This window comes from Rhyacophila brunnea, unplaced genomic scaffold (genome assembly GCF_057557595.1).
Source record: "Rhyacophila brunnea isolate RB1 unplaced genomic scaffold, BYU_Rbru_1.0 scaffold_13, whole genome shotgun sequence".
Classification (NCBI taxonomy): Eukaryota; Metazoa; Arthropoda; class Insecta; order Trichoptera; family Rhyacophilidae; genus Rhyacophila; species Rhyacophila brunnea.
In genome coordinates, this window is record NW_028232785.1 from 41,276,295 (window position 1) to 41,295,391 (window position 19,097).

The following is a 19,097-nucleotide window of genomic DNA, read 5'->3' on the forward strand; positions in this document are numbered from 1 at the left end:
AGCCCTACTTATAGCTAATTGGGGGGTGTTAATATCTTGTTTTGGATGACAATAGGTTAGGTATAGGGCAAAAATAAATAATTTTAAATTAAAGAATGGAAACCAAACCTAACCTAACCTAACAAATAATGAACTAAGTATAATCGGCTATTTTCAAAATTTCTTTGCTTTGGCTTCATGTAAACTGACAGTAACCAACTAATGTTGTAGAATAATATGTTTTGAAAGAATATTGTATTTTCCCCATAACGATACCGTCGAACTCTTTTTATTATCCCCAGAGAGCATAGACAATTAATTTTTTTACTCGAAGTCCTGATGTCTATGGTAGAAGCCATAGTATATTAGCCAGTGAAACACGTTAGCCTGAGGTCGTGAAGCTATTGACAGATTTTAATATCAATTACCGCATAAAATGGAAGAAGAAACCGGTGAATTATCACATGACGAAACGGCGGAGGTAATCAGCGACGGTGCATACCTATCGATTGACGTAAATCACTTCAACAGCAAGGGTCGATTTGACGTGTCAGTAAAACAGGAAAACATAGAGGACCACGACAGTATCCACATAAAAGAGGTAAACAGATTTCTAATTTGTTTAGGCGAGGGTATTCAAAATTCTCTTTCAAATGCGCAGTAACTAAACACGACTTATCAATGAATTGAACAACAAATTGAAAACAATATTGTTTGAATATCGGACGGAACAAACACTATGTAGGTAATATACAAAGCTTTTTCATTCGATTTTACGAAATAAGTATTGCAAAAGTAATCACGGTTCTTGTCTGTTTAGTGGAAGGAAACGGCAAACAAATTCAATACAAATACCTACTATATTAACTATACTAAACTAAGGTTAGGTTAGGGTGAATGCTTTAGGCTAAGGTCTCATAGGCAGGTGCCTTGATTGGTGGCTACGTGCCAGGTGACATATACGGACGCACACCATACTATCGCAATGACAACACTGCACACTTCGCGCCTCGCTGCGTGATTATTAGCACCTCGTGAGTCTCCCGGCGAACAAACGTGTTGGTTATTTTCATTATGTCACCTAGTGATTTTGCAAGATGGCAGATGTTTCTTCAGGATGACAAACGTCAAACACCGTATATTTTGAGGTTATGAATAATGACGCATGGGAGGAATATTTGACAGTTTGCACGCAAGAAGTTCGAATTTGAGATTTCCGAAATTCTTCTTGAGAAGTAGCTTTCTGGTTAGTTTTGAGAGTAACATATAGTTGTTGACTTGAACGCTCTCAAATGTCAAATGAATTTGTACCTAAGCACGTAGCGTGAAATGTGGCAGTACCTAGAGTTTTTAGTAGGCAAGCATAGCACCTGCCTATGTGGCCGAAGCCTTAGTAAAATAATCTGCTGTTGATTAACAGAGTGCATCGTATTAACCATCATCAGTTGAGTAGGTAATAAGACTTTGATTTAAGAGACGCTTTTAGTTTTTTAGTATCGTTGTCTATGTGCAAATGCATGACATTTTATCTCCGCTGGCGACGGTCGTTGCGAGTTCGCTCCATACATATTTTAATCTGCAAGTATTTTCCTAACATGTCAAGGTTGAATTGCTTGAGCTTAGACTGAGGTCATCCTCTCACGCAGAAACTAAAATCCGACGAACTGGTTGCTGATGGAATTCATAAACTGGCCAGTGACATGCTTCGCACACCGATCTACTGAAACTTAATAATCTCATAACCTCAAACTGTCATACCCATTGTCTTTCCTACTTTTTCCGTAATATCTTTACTGGAATATTCTGGCAGACTTTAATTATACAGGAAGGAGTATTTTTCAACATCTGCCACATATTTTAAATTAAAAATCGGTTCGCCTATCTTTACATTTTGACTTGTTATTGCTTGTGTACTTCACTTCAGTGGTACCAATTTTGGTAAGAATATATGATTTTTCATCGAATCTACACATCTTGGTACCAGGGACGGCTCTAGTAAAGGAGCAAAGTGTGCAGTGCACTCCCATCAAAGATTAAATAAAAATATATACTATAAAACCCCCATGTATTCAAAAAAATGCGATATCGAAAACTTATGCGAAATCACTCATTTTAAATTCCGCGCGTTTTCGAAAAATGGTAAGGCAAGCGTTTCAACGCGTCGCACCGACACCAACACACACAGCTTCATCAATGTCGATGAGACGCGACCAATACACACGTAATAATTCCATCGATGTGATACGCGAGGAGCATTATTCGAAGTGTTCCTTTCATATACGTGCATTTTACACGCACACATTTATAGCGGACAACACAACGACAAAAAAAATGAAGCTTGTAGAATCAAAATCACCAAAGTTCTATAAGACTACATGAGTTTTCGTTGGAAACGATGTTTTTCATTTTATTTTCATTCCAAGTGCAGTGTTCCGGTCGAAAGCACGCACACATTAACTAGCCATTTGGACTTGTATACACAAACCTTACTAACCGATATGAATATTCCTGCATATAACTCAGGCGACGCGTCGAGGTACAGTTGGAAGCCTAATTATTATTATAATGAAATGACGAACTTCATGTCGATGCATATTGTGTCAAAAATAGAATCATATTGTTAAACGGTTAGTTTCGTTGATCGTTCGCGGTTCGACAGTTGGGTTTATAATATAGATTTAATAGTATTTATAATGAGTACCGTATATTCAGTTTCATATATTAAAGACAATCGTCACGATTTTTCCAAACGAATTGATATTAAAGTGGCAGGCCGTCCTTTGCCATGTATAAATTTAATTCAAAAGTGTACAGTGAAAACGAAGACGGTTAATCGGAAATTTAATGTGCAAATGTACTCAAAAACACAATGGCTTTGCGGATGTAATATTCTTAATACTCTATTTTGTTTTCCGTGTCTGTTGTTCGGCGGAGATGTTAATTGGACAGACCATGGAATTCAAGATTTGGTCCACCTGTCAGTAAAAATCAAAAAACACAGTGGTTCAGAAAAGCACATTTTAAATGAAATGCAACTTGCAGTCTTGGGAGAAATAGATATACGTTCACAATTGGATGCAGGGTACCGTTTGTCTGTGAAACAATTTAACGAACGTGTCGACAAAAATCGTTATATTTTATCCAGATTGATTGACTGTGTGAAGTTCTGTGGTGCATTTGAATTAGCTCTTAGAGGACATGATGAATCTGCAGATTCAAATAATCCAGGTGTTTACCGAGGGCTTATTGACTTCGTCTCGGAAATTGACATAGCCATGAAACAGCATTTGGAGAGCAATAATGTTTTTAAGGGTACGTCAAAAACGATTCAAAATGACATTTTAGATTCGATTCTAGAGGTGTGCCGTAACGAAATTAAAAATGAAATATCACAAAGCAAGTTTGTAGCTATACAAGCAGATGAAACAACGGACATATCTACTACAGAACAACTTGTTTTGGTCATAAGGTATGAACTACGCGGACAGATACATGAACGATTCTGGAAATTTATGACGCCGAAAAACCACACTGCGGCAGGTATTGCATCTGAAATTTTGAAAGAACTAGAAGTTCTCGACATTAAACAAGCACAACTAATTGGCCAGAGTTATGACGGCGCATCCGTGATGAGTGGCCGATTAGGTGGTGTACAGGCTTTGATAAAAGCTTCGTATCCACACGCACACTTCATACATTGTTATGCACATCAATTGAATTTGATAATGGAAAGAAGTGTTTCAGCTAACACCATAGTCCGAAACTTTTTTGCTAATTTACGAGCGTTTCCAATTTTTTTTTCGAGGTCTGCGAAGCGAACTGATATCTTGAAAGAAATAGTTCATAGAAAAATACCAGCAGCACCAACAACGAGGTGGAATTTCAATATAAGAACATTTACTGTTGTGCATACTTATCGCGATCAGTTAAAAGAGTGCATGGAACACATTTTAGAATCTGAAAATTTAGACGCCGATACCATTAATCAAGCTGGAATGTTGTTACGGTATTTAAACGAAGACAATTTTAACTATTGGTTAGATTTCTTTGCCAAAATTATGCCAAACTGTGATATACTTTTTAAACAACTTCAATCGAGGTCAAAGGACGTGTTGGAGATAAATATGGACATTGAACACTTTACGCGTGCTATACAATGTATTCGTCAAAATAATCATATGTCACAAATTCAACCATTGAAAAAACGTCGTCCCAATGATTTACCTCATTCTGTAATATGCAATGAAGTATGCGACATTATAGTGAACCAAGCGAAAGATCGTTTCGAATATAAAGGTCATTTAGTAATAGCCAAATTGTTTTTTAGTGAAAAGTTCCGGGATTATCATACAAATTTTCCAACTACAGATTTTAATACGGTAACCACATTATACGACATTATTGACAAATTTAAACTTAAAAATGAACTAATAGTCTTATACAGTAGAGAAGATTTCTACGTTACTGATGGAGCATTGTCGATACTTCAACTTTTCACTAATAATAATTTACTGGAAGTATTTAGTGAAAGTGTTACCCTATTAAAAATAATTTGTACAATTCCGATGACTTCAGTGGAAAGTGAGCGTTGTTTCTCAACTTTAAAGAGGGTTAAGTCATTTTTGAGAAATACCATGTCTCAAGGCAGGCTAAATGCTCTTGCGATGCTTAGTATAGAAAAACAATTGATATCGTCAATACCAGACTTTAATATTCGTGTTATTGACGTGTTTTCAAAATCCAAGGATCGGAGGATGGACTTCTTGCATAAATAGGTGAGTCTTTTTTGCACTCCCTCATATTCTTGTCACCGGCCGCCACTGCTTGGTACCACTGTTTAATGGGTGACTGGAAACTAGAGACCGGGAGACTAGCATGTCGCGTCTCCTCGGTTTCAGTTGCGGGCGATTTGAAACGAGAGATTCCAATCTTGCCGTCAGCTAGCCGCCATTGAAATACATTAGCTGGATACTGGAGTTTCAGTCTCGTCTTTTTTGAGTATCCACGTGAGAGGATGGCCTTACTATGTTGCTCTACAATCTCCCGAATAAACACGAAGAGGGCTGAGCGCGAGAGTGTGGTAGATCAGCTCAGTTTTCTTCTTTTGCAGGAGCGCTGTCCTGTGGCAGTTCTTTGTGCCTATCAGCAGAAGAGCAGGGCAGATAAACCCGTAATGGCGTATACTATTTGACAGAGATATAATTTCACCCTTATTGTAATGCCAATAGAGTTCTCGTTGACATTTATTGTGTAGGTATTATGGAACGTCGGGATCAACTTTACATAAACACTTTTTATATTTAAACTGGCTTTATTACAATGTAATATCTATATATGATATATATAAATGATTTTTTTTTTGTCTGTCTGTCCTGTATGCGTTCCTATAACCTTCATCTGATTGCGATAAAACTACTGTCAGTTGTTGTGCGCACACCCGCGAAAGTTTCTGAATTAGTACAACCATCTTCTTTTATTCGTATGCGTTCCGATACCATTCATCCGATTGCGATGAAACTTTGGTGAGTTGTTGTGCGCGCACCCGCGAAAGTTTCTCAATTAACGTAGAAGGTACAGCCATGTTCTTCTATTCGTATGCGTTCCTATACCGAATTCGGATAATCCATGCTTCTCACATGGACAGCTGTATGTGGCCTGCTTGTCGGCATAGGAATGACCAATTCGTTGGTGTTGGTATGACTCGCAGCCCAAGCATGCAACTTGTCTATTGCAACAATATTTTTTTTTTCAAATTAAAAAGTCGCATTCCACCAAATTGCGGAGCTCCATTTGGCAACGTGTATTTTGTGAATATCAATGACGTATTCGACACGTTGCAGACGGAAGAGTTTTGACGCGAAAGCCGGCTTAATGCGGCAAAGAATACGCTTTGCACTTCTTCTTGGTCGTAAACTCATGGCTGAGGATCGTGACCACATTTAAATTCGTCATCCTGTGAGCGACCAAGACTTTCCATCCTTCTCGATCTTCCGCTTCTCTCATGGCAGAATGGATGGCGCCCCCAGTCTGCTCCTTCACTTGGTCGCATTGCTTTTCGGGCAATTAGTTCCACAAACGGTCAGAAATCTTTTCACAAATCTCTGACTGTAACTTCGATAATAATTAATTGATCTGCGTCACTCTGCCGCTCTAGACGACCTCTGTTATCAAATAACAAAGGACCCAAAATGTAACTAAGCAGTGCATTACTTTCCGCAAACAATTACCGAAAAAAAATCTACTATTTCATATATATAATATGTAAAGTTATTACGTATAGAACGAGTCGTTTCGGCTTTAATGGCGAGCTATGTAATGTCTAAATAATTGATGTTTCTTCAATTTGAACAAATATATCGATGTGTGATTAACACAAAAGAAGTATAACTTCTAACGTGTGTACATAAGTACACACGCCGATTTTTTTAAAATTGTCCGACATTGAAATAAATTATATTTCGAATCTTACTGATGATTAAGTTATTTTTATTGTTCTTTTTTATTTTTATATCTTTTATACTATTTTTATTAATTTTTTTATTTTTATAATAAAATAATTTTTATATAAAACACTAATTTTGATAAAATTTTATATGAAAAAGGTGCATTTTGTTTTTCTCTATTAAAACTATGAAGCCGCATCAGCAAGTTTTTTCGTCAATTCTCAAACTATATGGCCGCAACTGCAAAAATCCACTATATAATTAAAAAAATATATATTTATGTACACAAAATTATTCTAACATGGTACAATTTTCTGCGGTCTACTGCAATTAAATAAATTGTAAGTAATTAAGTTAATTATTTTACATTCAAACTCAAATTATTTAAGATCATGTTATATGCAGTTACGACCCTATAGATCTCAATGTGCTATATGTTTACAAAAAGGCAGATTAAAGTTTGCAATGTTCTGCAGTTAGCTTGAATGTCTTTCGGTGAGTATACATTCACTTGCCAAATGCAGTCGTACATTGGTGGCCACTGAAAGCAGAGGATACAACTGTGTCAGGTCTTATCCAGGAATGGATTGACTGTTACATAATATTATTAATCATGTTGTTATTTTCAGGAGTGTGAAGACAGCCTGACCAATATAAAGCCAGAGAATGATACTCAGGATGTCATCATCAAACAAGAATTTGTTTACGATGCAATTCGCCAAATCAATAATGAGAATCCTCAACCCGGCCCCTCCGATCGACAGTACAGCCCAGTGGACCAGGTACGTTCATTTAAAGGTTCACTAATAACACAACTTTTAATCATTTTTTTTTATATTCGAAACATCGATATCTACAGGGCATTAAAATTAATATAGTCACCGCAGTTGTTCTCAACGAAGAAAATTCTGGTCACCCAATTTCGATGTTCCTTATTTTGGCATTACTGGTCGTATATTGCGAACAATATTGGCTCCCATTGGATTTAACAGCATAAACAGACTCCACGAAGTTTTACAGGAAATAATCCAGATATATCAAATCTAACGACCTTGGAGGAGGCCAATAATTGTCAAGTCCATTTTCGAAATCAACTAAAGCAATCGTTTATGATCGGTTAGGGGAAGAAAATAAATGACAATCGTGTCGTGTTTTCCGATTATATTTTCATAGTAAAGTCCATTTGTAGCGGCGACAAGAGACCCACAGATGGCGCTGCCCATTGACTGGACGCCGCAAGCGCTATATAGACGGATTAGGATTTAACCATATGTTAATTTCGTAATTTTTATCTCAGTCTTACGGCCAGTCAGCTTAGTCTGATCAAGTCTGACCCTTTTGATCATACGGGCCCTCAAATTTGAAACTAAGCACTTTACACTATCAAGATTCGTTTCTAGTGTTAAGTGTGGTTATCTATAAGTCTTATATTGTTAATCTATTTTAGTAAAAGTACCGTTTGAAGTATTCTCCTATATTTTTAATTAATCTCTGTGAACTCTGAATAAATAGTAAACCTGGAATTATTTCTATTTTATAAATAAGCTTTCCTTTACATTTTTATTTCTTGTTAAAATTCATTAGTACACCAGTGCGCATAGTTCAGATTTTAATAGTTGTTTAGTACCTAATAAAAGTTGTTATTGCGATATATCGTGTAGGTTTATAGAAAGTGTTAAATGACATTACAATTAATTATATTGTAGACGATGGAATTAAAGATCTGAAAAAGCAAAGTTTATGATAGAAAACGCGTTTTATAAAATGATATATAAGACTAGTATCTATTAATAATTATGATTATGTCAAGCTTTTTAAGATGGTGCTTGATGTAAATTGAAGTAATGTCGGGACTCCAAAAATCGAAGTTAAGTGTGTTATCCAAGATCGCTTAGCGGCAGTACCTATTAATAGCATTAGATTATGTACCAATTTACACCAACCAGTACCATATCCGGTTTTAATCGGTCGATCAGTCCGCGTACTCAAGTACAAGCCTAATCATTCGGAAACTAGTTATAAGCAGTTATAGTGAACCTATGGCACGCGAATGTTTTATGTTAAAGAGAAAAATTATTACCTAATATAATAATAACAAAAATACAAAATAGTGCTACAAATAAATATAAGTACTTATATATACTATTAATATATATCATGATGACATGGCCATGCGTATTTTCTACCGTTTTTAATAATATTTTTTTCTCTTCAAGAATTTACGTTTATCGTTAATATATAATTGAACATATCGCTCCTAATGCATGACACAAAATAATATCTCACTCACCTCATCAGGCGGCGGTGGAAGCCGCTCCGCGAACTTCTGATTTTGTTTGATTTACAATGCTTGAGACCACTGTAGCGAGAGAATGCCTGATCTGATCGCAGCAATTCTGGTGTCATTTTGTGTGTAAAGAACAAAGCTAAGTAATACAGTAACAAACAATTTAATTGGTACCAACACTAATGCCTGTACCAAATAAGAAGCAAAAACTTGGTAGAGCTAGTAATAGTAATTCTGACAGACAGTGAATATGGAAAACCGTTCAGTTATGGGAAATCTATAAAAGCGCGTGGGTAAAATGCTCCCACGACCTTTTTGAATTTTTTTAAAACAAGCAAAAATATATTCAAAGAATAAAATGCATATATGCATTCGTCTAGAAAAACGGTGATCGATAGAATCTATCATTTTAATATTTATCTTTTTTTAATAGATTTCTTTAAAACTACTTTTTAATTTTTTCCGTATAAAAAACTGCGCGGCACGTCAGACAGTCGAAAGATTATATTTGGAAAATTTTGGCACGCGTGCCTACTTAAAAAGATTCATCAACACCGTGTCTAGTTATAATATTTCTACCTCGATCTCTTCCTTATAATGAACTGTTATTTAAAAATCTCATAATTTATTATTACTTTCAAATGTATTTTTTAGATTATCGCTAGAAGCACTGTAGCTGCCAATGTTGCGAGCCTCATGTCGTCCTGGGACGTGACTGAAGCACAAGCGTCTAGCGAAGACCTACACATTAAGCTACACCTGAAGGAATATATAGAAAGGTTCAAAGATGTCGCCTGTCGCAATAGTAAGCGTGATATTTGTCAATCGAATATGGTAAACACAGAATTATTAGTGGCTGTTATACAACTGGAAAAAAAAACGTTTCACAAAGAAAATTTTGTATGCAGTAACTGTTTTGATTTTTTTTCATCGTTCGACCTAATGTTGCTTCACAAAGCGATACACAAAACCACAATTGCGAAAACAAACGATTCCGTTGCAAGGCTGGTTAAATGTGACGATGTTCATTTTTCAAGATTTCGTCCTGGTCACGTCAAGTCACTCAAAATGACTGATTCTGGTGAAAAGCCATTTAACTGTGATAAATGCAATTACTCATGCACGACGTCAGGTCGCATGAAAACACACAAAATGACTCATTCTGGTGAAAAACCATTTAACTGTGATAAATGCAAATATTCATGCAAACGACCAGATGTCATGAAAACACATAAAATGACGCATTCTGGTGAAAAGCCATTTAACTGTGATAAATGCAATTACTCATGCAGACGGTCAAATAACATGAAAACACACAAAATGACTCATTCTGGTGGAAAACCATTTAACTGTGATAAGTGCAAATACTCATGCAGACAATCAAGTGACATGAAAAAACATAAAATGACTCATTCTGGTGAAAAGCCATTAAACTGTGATAAATGCAATTACTCATGCACGACGTCAGGTCGCATGAAAACACACAAAATGACCCATTCTGGTGAAAAACCATTTAAATGTGATAAGTGCAATTACTCATGCAGACAGTCAAGTCACATGAAAAGACACGAAATGACCCATTCTGGTGAAAAGCCATTTAAATGTGACACATGCACTTATTCATGCCAGACGTCTGGTAACATGAAAACACATAAAATGACTCATTCGGGCGAAACGCCATTTAAATGTGATGAATGCAATTACTCATGCAGACAGTCAAGTAACATGAAAAAACACAAAATGACTCATTCCGGTGAAAAGCCATTTAAATGTGATATTTGCTATTACTCATGCAGACAGTCAGGTAACATGAAAACACACAAAATGACTCATTCTGGTGAAAAGCCATTTAACTGTGGTATATGTAATTACTCATGTAATAGATCTAGTCACTTAAAAACACACAAACTGACTCATACTGGTGAAAAGTCATAATGTGATAAATGTTTTTACTCGTGCATAACGTCCAGTAGCATGAAAATACACAAAAAGACTCATTTTGGTGATAAGTTTTTTAAATATGATTTATCTAATATTTACTCATGCATTTGATCTGGTAGCATGAAATGGTATAAAAAGACTCACTCTGGTGAAAAACCATTTAAATCTTATATTTATGTAATTACTCATGCACAACGTCCAGTGTCATAATATCGCAAAAATTGACTCATTCTGTTGAAAGGTCATTTTAATGAGATGAGTGTAGTTACGCATCCACAACGTTTGGTAGCATGAAATTGCATAAAAGGACTAATTCTAGTGAAAAGTCATTTACATAATTAATATGATAAATGCAATTACCCATGCATATATTTTAATAAAATGAAATCACATGAAAGGACCCATTCCGGTGAAAAGTCATTTCGTGTAAATTCTTATACGCATGCAAATTGTCTGTAAAAGATACTGGCTGTGCTTTTCAGTGAATTGTAAACTGTGAAGGAATAATTCGGATGCTGAGAGGAGAGGGTATGTCTAGGATGCCAGGCCATGAACTTTTATGCTATTGAGGCTGGCTCCATGGTTTTGGTTGTCAATTCTGGTCGTATTATCAGTCTCGTTGGGTATTGTTCATTGGGTCATCCGGTGCGTGCACTTGACGGCATAGCTTAGGTAAGTGTTTATATGCGCACGATTGATGAATGACTGACCGTTACTTGTCGCGCCAGGTCAAATTGTCAGGTGGGTAGGAATTCATCCGTTGTATTAGGGCCACCCTAATTGGCGTATTCAGAAAAGGCCATTTGAATGTGAAATAATTGCTCATGCATAACTGCCGGTAGCATATTTCACGATTTTTTTTTTTTAAAAATCCCGCATTTTTGGGACATAATTTCAATATAATATTGATACCTCCACGTTTCTACGTGGATGGAGGACCCCTTTAGAGTAAATTACGAGCAAAGATATGGATGCCGCATTCATGGTTCTTATAATCCGCCAAGCCGGAGTCCCTTTGTCGCCGCTGTATGAATATAATGCTCTTTAGTAATTAACTATAAAAGTTGTTTCTTTTGGTTTAAATTCTTAGAAATTGCTGTTACTTTCATCTACCTGCCAAAAAGGTGACCTGGACGACCCTTACGGTAAAACCCAGGCAAATGCCAACCATTCTGCTACGGGCAAGAATGATAGAGATGGGTGAACGTTCAGGGGTAGATTGAAAGGGACAGCGATAAAGCCAAAAAAAATGAGACAGGGACGGCACCCGGAGGTGTTAAAGCTGGCGAGGTAGTTAGCGGAAGTCTCCGAAACGCGACGGACTGTGTGTCTGTGAACTTTAGATTTTAATTGACAGCCTAGGCGCCCATTTTTAAAAAATTTAGGGCTGTTCAAAATTTATAAACTGTGAAAACTTAATAATTGTGTATTGTGTTGTGTATGTAACTTTTTTTTTGTGAACCTAACTGTGAAATATAAAACTTTCGGCAACGATTTGTTCTACGAACAACGTGCGTTCATCATTATACCATCCCGTCAATCCTGCATTTACCGCCAACTGTCAAGACCTACCGTACACTGAACGTGCTCTACCGAACTAAAGACCAGCTACTATTGACCGCCTTGAACTATTCTGAGCTAGTCGAAGGGTGGAAGCTGGTCGTGTGGCTCCCGCGTTCTGCCGACGGCACGCTACAAGGGCCTCATTGACGCCCGGTTGACCGGAGAGTCGAGCTCGGAGATCGGATCGGGCTGTGTGGCCCCGACTCCCCTCCCTACCCGGACTTCCGGGGTGTCAATATTATATTATACCAATAAAGGCGTTAGCTACCCGTTCACTAATTTGCTAGGATAAAGTATCTGTAGTAAATACTTTGAAATAATGGTCAGTCTAGAAGGGACCGAACGTGCGTACGTCATTTTTATCATCAACCGATAACGTAAACAATTAATATTTTTGTAGGCCATTCTATAGCAACATAATACTATTATGAACCGTATGTAATATTAGTTTAAACCATACAATAATATGTATTGCCTTTGTGCTTAATACAGTTTTTGAATACTTCAAACCCACTTGCTCTAAGAAATATTTTGGATTTGTGTAAGTAGACGTTAGGTCTTAGTGACATAAATTGAAGTGTATCGAACTCCACTATCGTAAGATAGTTGTTTTTTTATGTTAACACATGGGCCTCCAACAGATTTTGTTTTTACGAGAAACGGATGTCAACCACTTTCTCATCCTATTAAGTCCATTCTCTGCCCCTACACAAATCGGAAAACAATATGTGTCATGCCAGACACAGGATTAAAACCTGGACCCACGACGCTATAAGCCGACGCTTAAGACGCGCGGCCATCGTGGGACTGTTATCTAGGTCATATTATTATTCATATAAAATAAAAAAATATTCTATTTATAAAATATCTTGTTTTATGTATGATTAAAAGGCATCATTTCAGATATTTTATAGAAAGATGAGTATTTTTTGTCAAAGTATATTCTGTTATGGTTTGGTTTCGCTTAGTTTAAGGCGATAGACATTTTTTTTAAATTCACAATTTCAACTTGATCAATTAATAAATATTTAGGTAAGTATCTGAAAACATTGAGAAGAAAAATATTTTTTATTTTAAGTCAAAAGTAAACTTACAATTGTAAAAAAATGTAATAAAATGTAAAATTTGTCAAAGGACCCCATCTTATTATTAAGTAGGTAATATTTAGGTATTATTAAAACTTATTTTATTAAGTTTTCTATTTTGTACTTGAGAGATTTTTCACTCGTTCATAATTTTCGTTCATAACCATGGATTTTTCTAAAAAAATAAATGTGTGCAAGCTTCGTATTTTTACGCTAGGTGCCTTTTCACATCTATTCTGTACACAAGATTGCTATCGAGGGTAGTTTTTCATTTTTATATCGAAGTATTAGCACGTTTTGTAACAATTACAATAAGTTAGCCGTCTAAACAGTCAAAACTGGCTATTCCGCTATAAAATTTAACACAAAGAGGTGCTGTTAAACATAGCACGTATTGTAACAATAACAACCAACTTCTTGTAATTTTTACGATAAGCGTTAATACTTCGACACAAAAAATGAAAAACTACCCTCAATAGTTGCCGATAGCGGCCGATATCAGTCTTGTGTATAGAATAGATGCGCTGGTAGGTGAAGACATAATTGAATCGTTATACGTGTGACGTCACTAAACACAAAAAAAAATGTACAACTGTCATCGTATTTTCGTTTATGCCTGTAAATTGGTGTTATTTAATGTTCTATGCATGCTCCTCTTAGTTTTTAAGAGTTTGCCGTGTTATGGTAATAATAGTTATGTCCAAAGATATTGGAATTGGTTCTGTCTAAAGAAAATGTCAGCCGACGGAAGTTTTTGTTTTGAATGAATGAACCCAACATTTTTAGCCGTTGACAAGTGGAAGGTACCAACCTGCTGAATATGACGATAGGTTGGTTAAAAACTGTTTTAGTAACAATATGTATTATATTTTATATACCTATCAATAAAGAAAATCGGAAACTTATTTGGTTTTAATCGTTTTTATTCACACTACCCCATTCATAATTAGTAGTACCTGTTCGTTAAGGAAACTCATCATTGTAAACCATATAGTTATTGCCATCTCACGTCAGAGCGAAGAAGTAGCATTCTATTTCTTCGCTCGGTATGCTGGTCATCGTCTGTTATTTGGACTTGGGAGTGAACAAATAAACAAATACCTCGGAATGGTCCAAAACAGCATTTTTTATGTGACTTTTACTTTTACTATTTTTATTACATTTTTACGTTCATTGTTTCGACTTTTCCCTATTTCAACTACTCGTATTTTTTTGTAATATTTTTTTATTGTGACCCTTGACCTGATAGGTAGTGACAACTACCTGTTATCACCAGGCTTTACTTGGTGTTTATAAATATTAATAAAAGCGGGCCGAACCGCTACCCTGATGTCTATAAACGATTAAATAATAAAACACCTGATCTGGTTCCCTGCTCAACTACGTAAATGTGTTATCCTTAGGTAAAGTCCTTCGCCCGGTGTGTAAAAGTAACACGCCGGGCAAAGATGAACAAAGATCCAGAAAAAGGGGAACAATAAAGTACACGAGATGACGAATGCAAATAAATTATCGAAAAACGTAGCGGATTTGTTTTATATAAAATAGGCGCTAGTAATAAAAAATGAAATGTTTAGTCATTAGTTTTATAAAGGAATTAATAAGTAAATATGTACGTAGCAATACTAATAAATTATGGTAAGATAAACTAACATGATATGTGAGGTAATTGGATAATAAAATTTCTAAAAATAGCTTAACATACCTATTATATATGGTTAATTCTTGACACTTATTAAAATGTTACATATGTTCATATTGTTACCAGACATTGACATCAAATATTTTCAGAGGTTTGCAAAAATAATTCCTAATGAGAATTTTCCGTTCCATGAAATAATATGAATTCCGTATTAGGTATGTTCTTACAGGTACATATACTATTATAAAGAAACGATTAAATCATTAGATATATTTTTTTAAATTTTAACCCTTAACCATATCTTCTACGTCTACATTGCGCTCAAGTTCATTGCCATCAAAGCCATCTAATTTTTAACAACTTCAACTTATTACCTTCTTTATCTTATTTGCGATGAATTTGTGAATTTGTAAGTAGTTTGAAAAAGCAAAAAAAGTATTTTGGGACATTTTTATCTTCAAACGGCTTTCGATCTCTGGTCACTCTTACACATTGGAATCAATTCCGGAGTACCATATTTTTTAAGTTCTTGTCGTCACCCTTTTTTTTGCTGTCTCTATTCTTGAATGGTCACTATAACATGTGAGTCTAGTATGATAGGATAGAAGAAATTGTTGGTCAATCAGCTTCTTCACCGAGGTAGTTTTTATAATGCATACATGCCACACTAATATTTCTGTTCTGTCCATCTGCAGCATCTGAGTATGTGACAACGTGTTTGATTTCAGGTGAAAGATTCATGATTTTCTTAAATACACATGATGCGATGTCTTTAGAACCTCTCCACCGGTTGACTCGTGCCACATTATAACCTTCGGAGATTTCCTGTGAAGAACATTCTCTAATAGTTAAATTGTACACAAACAATAATCTTTTATAGTACCCGATACTTGTGGAGAATAGCAGACATGTTAGAACCTATAATAAACAACTATAACTAGTTAGTTTGATCTTTCCTTAGCTGTAGTTTTATCTCCTGGTTTACTGTAATAACATTTGTGTGCATCAATGAAATAATGTGCATTGTGTTGTTTGGAGATTTCATTCATTGCCTCTTTGATAGACATATAACGTGTACATTGTCATGTTATTTTAACACGACACACTAAGCCAAGCGAAGTTTTTTTACGCTGGCAACACCGAGAAGGAGGAGCTAGCAAGATGGCGGCTGGCGACGGATGTTTGGTTTTGTTTTTGGGTGACAAGCGAATTTGTGCGGAAATGGACAATCAATAATCAATTAAGACGAAGAGAGGCTGGTGTGAAGGGGCTTACGTTAGTGACCACGGTGGAGGACGGACGTCTTGGGGGGCCGTTGACAATGACGGTCCGCCGCAAGAAGAAATGGCGTTCGCGTAACTAAATAGGAGAGATTCCATCGACATTAGCCATCGGACAATAGTAAGCTGTATCGTTCCATGTTTTGTCCTAATATTTATTAGACCTATCGCAAGATTGCCAGGTTTTCTTTGTTTCTTGCCAGTCAGTTTGATCCGTTGCGTAAAGTTCTTTTTCTAACCTGTAAAATCCAATGTCCAACTCTGGCAATAATATAACTTCTTTAATTGAATTTAACCTTTACTTTTATTTCGCTCCTAGTATCCAAATTCCTTCCTTATTAGCACTCGGAGCTGGCGCCCAGTACATCATTTATCAAATTATGTTTCGACTTGTGGGAAGAGGTTTCAGAGGAGTGGGGCTTTAAGGCGGCCGTATGACACTCAAAGCACCTACGGCCTGGGGTTTTGAGTCCTTCTAATACCTGCTAGCCGGCACCTATACTTAATTCTTAGCTTTTAACTGACTATTAAACCTCGTACAAAAAGTTATGTGATAACATGTAATATATTCATCGCCTTATGTACATATCTAATAAGCTTTATTGAATTTGAAACCCGTTTTGTTAAATACCTACATCATAATATCGTCTCTGTTCTGGCATAACACACTAACTGAAGAATACTAGTTTTGAGTAATTTGACTTTGACGTTGTTAAAATGTTTGAAATGGTCTATCATGTGAGTTTATTAAGTAATCGTAAAAAGGATGACTTTAAAACAATGACTGTTTATTTTCTATAATCTAAGCGGTGAAGTTTCAAATAAGGAACATTTTGGTATAACTAACTCAGTAGGTACCTTTATCATTTTTTCGAGTTAGTGTCTTCTGCCAGAACAGTGACGATATGCAGTTCTCACACTTCCATTTTCAAACTTCATTGGTTTATATTCACCATTACATAATTTGTATATTTAAATGACTTGGTAAGCATATTTAAATAGGAACATCTTCACAGGAGTAATGGCTCTCGTGTTTTGGACGCTTTCTCATAAATGCCTCGATCTGGACGCGTTCATCAACCAATTTGTTTTTTTATGGATGTCCTAGCACCACTAACTGACGTTTGAGGAACAGATTCGACGGATTTTGCTGGACAATTAATTCTTACACCGACTGCCGGATCATTATTTTTGCACCTGATGGTATATAGAGAGAGAGAGGTATTTTTAAAACTACGTTACCTATGAGAGTATTCCTCTAATAGATTTATTAGGGGTTTCTTTATCCTGCTGGTTCTTCGTTCTTCGTTAGTTCCAACCATCTTGTCATCTTAGTCATCTTATAATACCTACCATGATGTTAGCAAACAATATATCGGATGGCAAAATCACAGTATTGGCACATATTATGTTTTGTCATTTATTATACATTTCACTCAAACTTTGGAAACGAAAGATGGCAGAATGAGATATTTTGCTGTATAAGCTTCTGTCAACTTTGAACAATCAACATTTTGGGGATATAGGTAGGTAACAAAATGCCAACGCTCATAACTCCAATACTAGTGGGTCTACGATATATTGGGTTTTGCCATCTTATGGAACGAGAGGAGTATGAATATAGTGTTAGGTACCTAACTCAATTTCGTCAAAAAGTCGAGTTATTAGGTTTTGTCATCTGAAAACTGACATAATATGGTAGTACCTATGGATATTATCCCCCTAGAATCGCAAAATAAAATAACAACAAAAAATAATAAAATAATAGTTGTTGCAAAATACATTAATGTACCTACTTACCTCCAATATTAGAATGATGATACACCCCTGTTACAGGCGGGCTTCTCCCGGTGTAAAATAATCATTTAGTAGCTCAAGTCGAAACGTAACCCTGACCTCTAGAAACGGCTTCATAAAACATCTAATCTGATTCCTTGCTCAACCACGTAAGTATTTTTTATTCATAGGTAAAGGCCTTCGTCCGGTGTGTGAAAATCACATATTGGGCGGAGGTGTAATTAAGATAAATTTAATTTAATTTAAAAAGTAAAAATGATGATGGATGAAAGAGATAATTTTAAGACTAAATATAAGGATTCAAAAATAATAAATTTTGCCGCGCTTGTCGGCAACGTCCAAATTTCGACGCGCCTGCGCCAGGGTGGTCCTCGTGATTCGCCGAATCAAAGATCACGCGATAAAATTTGGCCAATCACGAGAGTCCTTTTTGTGGAATGGCGTGGGTACGCGAGATTTGAAAAAGAGAAAAAAGAAGTTAGTGAGCGTCCGGTTTTAGAACGATACGGACTGACGACTGTAACTGTAAAAAACTACAAAATAACCTTGTCAAACTCAAGATTAAAATATATACGTAATACCAAGTTACACACAAGAAAGTCTTAGTGTTTTATTTAACCACAAACATAAATATTTCGTTCCTTTTTTTTGTGAATCCGGGGTTCGATGGACACCTGAGCTAGCCGCTGGAACCCCGGGGATCTCAATGAGCTAGCCCTACTTATACCTACTAATAATTGAGGGGGTGTTAATACCTTGTTTTGGTTGACAGTAAGTTAGGTAACTATAGGGCAAAACTAAATAATATTAAATTAAAGAATGGAAACCAATCCTAACCTAACCTAGCAAATAATGCAGTATAATCGGCTGTTTTCAAAATTTCTTTGCTTTGGCTTCCTGTAAACTGACAAGAACCCGCTAATGTTTTAGAATAATATGGATCTAACAGTGAAAGAATATTGTATTTTCCCCATAACGATACCGTCGAATCTCTTTTTATTTTCCCCAGAGAGCATAGACAATTATTTTTTTTAATTGAAGTCCTCATGTCTATGCTCGAAACCATAGCGTATTTGCCAG

The 19,097-nt window shown here is 36.0% G+C and overlaps 1 protein-coding gene across 1 annotated transcript; it reads left to right on the top strand.

The window, feature by feature from the left end:
- Positions 1-329: 329 nt before the first annotated feature.
- On the top strand, positions 330-11,854 carry LOC147077547 (uncharacterized). Its single transcript, XM_085941115.1, has 4 exons — positions 330-580; positions 7,052-7,204; positions 9,364-9,543; positions 11,741-11,854. Exons 1-4 carry the CDS (start codon positions 416-418, stop codon positions 11,852-11,854), a joined length of 612 nt encoding a protein of 203 aa, XP_085797241.1. The 5' UTR covers positions 330-415.
- Positions 11,855-19,097: the final 7,243 nt, after the last annotated feature.